General features: G+C 40.2%; 1 protein-coding gene across 1 annotated transcript; it reads left to right on the top strand.

Moving 5' to 3' along the window:
* Positions 1-916: 916 nt before the first annotated feature.
* On the top strand, positions 917-2,353 carry LOC148848630 (uncharacterized). The gene is made up of 3 exons (XM_088950856.1): positions 917-1,179; positions 1,285-1,611; positions 1,838-2,353. The coding sequence occupies exons 1-3, from the start codon at positions 1,101-1,103 to the stop codon at positions 2,032-2,034; spliced, it is 603 nt and encodes a 200-aa protein (XP_088806982.1). The 5' UTR covers positions 917-1,100; the 3' UTR covers positions 2,035-2,353.
* The last annotated feature ends 4,560 nt before the right edge of the window (positions 2,354-6,913 follow it).

The following is a 6,913-nucleotide window of genomic DNA, read 5'->3' as shown; positions in this document are numbered from 1 at the left end:
ATTAATGAAAGAGAAGGCTAACTGGGCATTTGGGTTTGTCCGTAATTGACGGAACAGAAGAAAGAAATTAATGAGACATGAAAGGTACACTTCAAATCATTCAATCAGTTCGTAGGAAATCTCGCCTAATTTCTATCTGGTTCTTCTTCCAGCATTATTAGACCATGTTTAGTCGTGGAATAACTATTCCTAGTCTCCCCCCTCGAGTTTGAGTGGGGACTGGGGATGTAACGTGAATCTGAATTCGAGAATTCCTCCGAAAAGTCTAGTTTTCTCCTCGCCCATCTACCTTAGCTTGATCCAGATAGGATCGAATCAAGCATTTTTTTAACCCGATCCAGTTTATATTGCTGCGGCCTGCCGCCTGCGGCAATTGAATCTAGTTCAACCAACCAACCTATTCTTCCCGACCCGGATGTGAGCTTAGCTTTCTGCATTAATAGATTTATCCAACGCCGCCCCTGGCCTTAGGGTTAGGTCCTAAAATTGGGGAGTTTGTTATGGAAAATGGTACTAGCTGGGACAAAAGTGCATGGATCTTTTTTCCCTCGACACTCCTAACGGTACAAAATACGGTTCAAATTCCTGGCACACCAAATCTGAACCATAAGTCTACTAACTACCTACCATTAAAAAATTAAAAAAAATTTAATTTTTAGACGCTTGGACTGAACTAGCCAGATGTCTACTAGGTGCCCTTTGACAGGGAATAGATTGGAAAGGAGTATCGCTCTCAAAAAATCATTCTAAATTCATACGAACGTTCCTTATCAACGCTGTCATCAGAAAAATTAAATCTGTCCAAGACACGACTTTGTCAGTCATGTGGAAGCGATGGAACCAAGCCACCGGTGTGGGACTCCACAAACGACCAGCTTCACAAAGATTTAAGTTCAGTAGGGTTTACATCCTTTTCACATCTCTTCATCTTAATTTAATATTGGTCACGATGATAAGTTCATTGAGACGCTATAAATTTGCGCTAAACTCGACCCCTCAACCAGCCCTCACAGACCACAGCATTCCTTCAAGAAGAGAAGCAGCACCTTGGCTTCTCTTTACAACCCCATCAGCTTCTCATCTCCATTTACACTCCGCCCATGGCGTCTTCTTTCGTTAGCTTAAAGGCTCTGATAAGCCTGGCTCTTGCACTTTCTCTCTGTGTACAAGGCACCTTAGGTATAATATATTAATGTTTATTCTGCCCCCAGATGGATCGGAATTCCTTTGATCAGTTTCATTGAATCGATGTTTATTAATTTATATGTTCATGGTTGCATGCAGGAGGGATAGCGTGTGAGCATCTGGACAAAAACACCTGCGCCTTCGCGGTGTCATCATCTGGTACTCGATGTGTGCTGGAGAAGCACGTAAAGAGAAGCGGTGATGAGGTGTACACATGCCGGGCGTCGGAGATAGAGGCCGATAAGCTCAAAGACTGGGTTGAAACCGATGAGTGCATTCAAGCTTGTGGGCTCAATCGCAACACTTTGGGGATATCCTCTGATGCCCTTGTAGAGCCTTGCTTCGTACATAAGCTTTGCTCTTCCCGGTGCTATGGCAACTGCCCCAACATTGTCGATCTCTACTTCAACCTGGCTGCCGGAGAAGGTAAACAACTAAAGATAAATTGTCTAATACCGTATTTAAGTTTTAACCCCATGGCCCATACCCCACATTTAAATCAGATTGACTGTGAAATCCTTGTGAAGGTAGTTGATGGGATCGATCATAGTCACATGATCAATCAGCTTCTGTTGAACAATTTAAGTTAAATTTGTGTATGACTTTTCGATGAAAAATTAATGCAGAACTTGTTTTTGGCATTTTCCGACAGGCATTTTTCTTCCTAAATTATGCGAAGCCCAAGGAGCAAATGCTCGTCGAGAGATGTCGGAGATCCGAAGCTCCGGTCTTGTTGCACCGGCACCGGAGTCGGGCCTGTCTATGAATTCCGTCATGGCACCTGCAATGGCACCGACAACGAGCTTGACCGTGGACTATGTCGTTGCACCTGCAATGTCACCGAACTAATTAGTAACGTTCCATGGCATTCAAATAATAAAACTCTCACAGCTAGCGTGTCATTAGAACATAATAAAGCTATGTAGATTGCACAGATTCACGTCTTGGGTGTTTTTCCTTTGTGATTTTATTGTAATATTTGTGTGTTATTTAGTGATGAATTAAAGCAAGAATCTCAGAGTCATCGATGAAAGTCATTTAGATTGATTTTTTTTTCCTTCCCCCCATATGCAAGAAAGGAATAGGGTCGTCAAAAAAGTCAATGTAAGAAATGTATTGTTTGGCTGTGTTTGAGTAATAAATCAATAGACTTAAAAGTCCTTTTTAAGCTCACATTCTATGGATCCTTCGATCCACCTTTTACGTGGACTCTCCAATGAAAGATGACCACGTCATCTTAAAAATTGAAAATTTAATTTGAGTTTGACTGCAGTTATATAGTAGATACGAGTTCTTCTTCTCAACTGAATGTAAAGACTCAGATTCACAATTCATTGCTTGCAACAATCATTGAATGGTTGAATGGTTGCTGGCGGTTGCTGCTGTCGATCATTCCATCTTTCTCTAATTTCAGGAACAGAACCGGATCACCACATTCATATTTACAGGCCAGATGGGACCCTTTCATCTTCTATCAACAATGAAATCTGCATCTGAAGTGCTGTGCCCCTTTCATTTTTATAAAACTAATAAAAATTTATTCTCAATTCTGCTTAGCTTAGTTGTGCCCCTTGTAAAAATTAATCAAAATTGAATGTTCGATTTGGAGTGAGCGATTTGGAGTGGCTGTACTGAAGAGAGATTAGTGGGAGGGAGTGGGACCAAGGAGAGAGAGTGTTGGGGATGGAGTGGCACGGAAGAGAGATTAGTGGGACCTGGGAAGAAGGAGAAGAAGAAAGAGAATTGTTATTAAGTCTCACTTTTTTAGGATGACGTGGTGAGTTTTCATTGAAGGGATCATGTAACAGATGGACGGATCCATATACTCCATTCAATGTGAGATCCTTCTTTTTCCACTTAGGGCGTAGTCATTTTTCGGGAAGTAGGGGCGAGTAATTTGTTTCTTGAGTGGCTCATTTACCTTACATTGGGAATTAAAGCAACTGTAACAGAAGCGAAACCCGTCAAATATGAAATGTGCGAGTTCGGCTTCTGTCGGGGCAAAAGCCCATTCGGGCAGCATTTATGCCTTATTGAGAAAATCTACCTACTTATGAGAAAGATATTTTTTTGCCCTCATTGAAGTCGATCTCGAAATGTGCAGCGTGAGATTATATTAGTAGATTGTTGGAATGTAATTTATTGGCAGGGTAATCAAAGTCGGACTTGGTCCGGGTCAATAGTTACAGTCCAGCATTAATTGTTTCCCACCCACTGAGGTTGTAACTCACAGAGAGAGAGTATAAAACAAATATATATATATATATATATAAAGCTTTTAATGTCTACCATTTCAGTTGTATCTTTTCCGGATCGTTTTTTACCGCTATTTCTCTTGTCCAATCTCTTTTCTGTTCGACCAATTTCACCTAAATTCTCTCCATTGAGATAATAGAATGGGAAGTTCCAGCTGGGTTTTCTTTAAGAGCACATTTCTTCCCCTGAGCCAAAGACCCTTGTGATTCCATCCATTTTCCGGTGAAATTAGCAGAGCCATTCATGGGTGTTCTTTGCCTTCAATAATTCAATTTGTTTAAGATGGGTAATCGATTTATGTGCATGCCGAAGAAGGATGCGAAAGATATTGAGTCAACGAGCAAGAGGAGAGGGGGATCGTAGAGGAAAATGGTGGCAAAGGAGGAATTCTTGCACCAGCAAGCGTTGTCGATGGAAATTCATCAGCACCAACTATCGCAGAGGTTCGACGAATCGATGTCGCAGTGTATTGGGTCGACAAGCTCTTGGAGGCAGACTTTTTCTGATCCCTTCTCCAATGAAAAACCGGTCAGATAGCAACCGTATTCCTCCATATAGTCTTTGACTGGCTTTGGTTTCATTACCTTCTATAAGATGCTTTATTTGACACTTGAAAACTTATTCTGGGATTCCGAAGGAGAATGGTTTCAAATTACCGAAGTTTACTGAAGTATTCCCCACAATTAGGACATGGAGAGAGTAGATTTCAGTCAATGAGTGGTGCGTGCGGTTAAGAATTGTAGTCGGTGAATTCTTCATTACTTGCTATGGAAGAAGAAGAGATGCAAAAAATACAATACCTCAGGTTGATTCCGCCGCCGGTAATGATTGTTTGCCTCCAGCAGTGATAATTGTGCAATCGCCGCTGGGCAGATGGGGAGAGAGTGTGTGAAGTTCGTCTGCAACAGAAGAAGAGAGGAGCATGAGCTTCTCACATGCTTCATCCCTTCACGCAGAGTGCCTAGACTGAAGCCGAACTCTGATGCGTCAGGATTATTGAACTATCCAAAAGTCCATTTGAAAATTGCAACGAGATAATTGGGTGGAATTTAATATGTCCAATCCAATCTAATAAATATTTTGGACTAGATCGGTCCAATTCAGTATGTCTTGTTGGTCAATCCAATCCATCCAAATTGATTTTGGATTGGACGAAATCCAATTCAAAACCGATCTATTGACACCGGTATAAAGGGTGTATCGGGGGACTTTGACCTTTGTGTATACCTTCTATTTTTAGTTTTTTCCCAAAGGCTGTATTTGTTTTTAGTATAATTTTTTTACGATGTAAAAGTACATCGATTGAAAAGTGAAATCGATCAGTTTAAATATAATGGTAAAACTTACACTAAAACCAAAGGTGAACAAAATTGAATCGAAGTATAAAGTTTATCTCGATTCTCATTTAATAATAAATTAGAAAGCAAATTCGACCTTGACAAAGTTTGTCACTATTTTCAAAACCGGACTGGACCAAAAAAACCCGGAATTGGTCAGGTGATCGATTTCAGTTTCCCCAAAATCGGATTTTCCATAAAAACCATTGATTTTAGTCAACAAATTGCTGATCCTTTTGAACCGTTCAAATCATTTGAATGGTTTTAATCGATTTTTATTTTTTTTATTTTTTTTTGTCAAAACAGGTCAACTGTTCAACCTAATAACCAGACCCCTAACCAGTTCGGTTTCCGGATTAATTTTATAAACCTTTGACAAACAACAATGACTTTCGAACAACTAGCAACGAAACACGTTCTAACACCCTCCCAACTCCCACAGCCTGAAACACATAGCTAATCCATTCACTACAAAGTTTATTCATCATTAAAGTATTTATATATTCAAAGCTCAAGAGAGATGATCGTCCCTGGTCCAGCAGTGAGCGTCTCTCATATTTTAGTTTTCATTGAAACTTATCAAACCTTGACATGGATAAGAAAATCATGCTAACTTCCAACATTGACGAGAGAAGGGCAGAAAATCGACAGATTAACATTTTAAAAGATATAAACGTCACAAAGGAGATGTAGCTCAGATGGTAGAGCGCTCGCTTACCATGTGAGAGGTATGCGAATCGATGCTCCGCATCTCCATTTATAACGGCTGTTGCTGTCGGATGTGGACGAATCATTTTATTTGCCAATTCTCTCCTACAGGCTTTATTATGTTTTTTTTTTTTTCTGAATTCTACTACATGACCTCTGGATTTCCAAACTTACTGGCAATTTCTTATGTAAACTGGGAGGCGCCATGGCTGCATCATGTACCACTCCCACTTCCAAATTTCCCAACTGTCAGCTTACCAGCGGAGGGAGTTATTTCAATTTTCAATTGGAAGGGCTGACTGCGTGTCCACTTCAAATCAATCATCATGCTAGATGCACATTTCAACTTGAACCAAGGGGAGCCAGTCAACTTTGATGATCGTAGAAGGATGGCAAAATCAACTCTTATGCAACATTTAATGACTGACATTGGGGGTTGGGACAATTTACAAACTACCCTTAGGGCTTCTTATTTGGATTCAAAATAAAGACTAAAAGATTCTTGATCGATCTCTGCCGGAAACTTCCTCTGGAACTCAATTTCCACAGGGAACCAAAGCATGGTCGTCTTTTTCATCTCCGGCAAATCAAACATGGTAAATCCCCTTATCTCAGAGGTGAAATACACTCTATTGGTATCTCTCATCACTACTTTTCCCATCCTGAAACTCAAATTACGGCAGCTGAACGGAAACAGGGTCCACCAAGAAAATGAAGAAATAACTAAATATGGGTCGAGAAGGCTGCAACAAGCTTCACCAACCATGACATCAGCCATTAAAGAAGAAACATATTCAGTAGAATGAGTGTATGTTTGCATTGATGATGCAGATATACCACGGTGATTCTCATGTGTGGGTTGGAAGCACGTTTCTTAGAGCAACAGCAATGTTTTTTGTTTGGTACCAATGCTCCAGGAAATGTTTTCAGCACTAGTACCTTGATCTGTTCATGGGCCGAGCCAGCCCGTTGACCTATTATTAAGTCGGGCTTAGTCATAATTTTAGGCTTGCGGGCTTGGGCTCAGACCTAAAGCACCGGGTCCAACATTTTTTGGGTCAGGCTCGGACTTTATCAAAAAAGCCCGGCCCAAGCTCGAACCCAACTTGATATTATATATTAAATAATAAAAATATATAAAATATATATAATAATTTTTTGTTCTTCTTCTCCTTTTTTTCTAAGTAATAGTGAGATGTTTATTATTTTTGAGTTTCGAAGGTTTTTAATATAAATAAAACACTTTTTATTGAATAAAAAAGAAAAAAAATCTATTTTCAAATTTTTTACTAGGCTTGGGCCCGGGCTTTATATGAGGGTTGGGCTCAAGCTCAAGACTTAAGCCCAATAGTCGGGCTGGGCTTGGGCTTGGGCTTGAGTGTATTCTATTTATACATATACAAAGCCCAGCCTGACCCATGAACAGG

This window comes from Nelumbo lutea, chromosome 6, assembly GCF_056320005.1.
Source record: "Nelumbo lutea isolate HS-2025 chromosome 6, American lotus-T2T, whole genome shotgun sequence".
NCBI lineage: Eukaryota > Viridiplantae > Streptophyta > Magnoliopsida > Proteales > Nelumbonaceae > Nelumbo > Nelumbo lutea.
Note: the sequence above shows the minus strand (reverse complement) of the source record. Positions and strands in the feature narration are given on the sequence as shown.

Coding starts and splice junctions, on each gene's coding strand:
- LOC148848630 (XM_088950856.1), top strand. CDS start 1,101: ATGGCGTCTTCTTTCGTTAGCTTAAAGGCTCTGATAAGCCTGGCTCTT. Junction 1,180..1,284: donor CTGTGTACAAGGCACCTTAG/GTATAATATATT, acceptor GGTTGCATGCAG/GAGGGATAGCGTGTGAGCAT. Junction 1,612..1,837: donor CAACCTGGCTGCCGGAGAAG/GTAAACAACTAA, acceptor ATTTTCCGACAG/GCATTTTTCTTCCTAAATTA.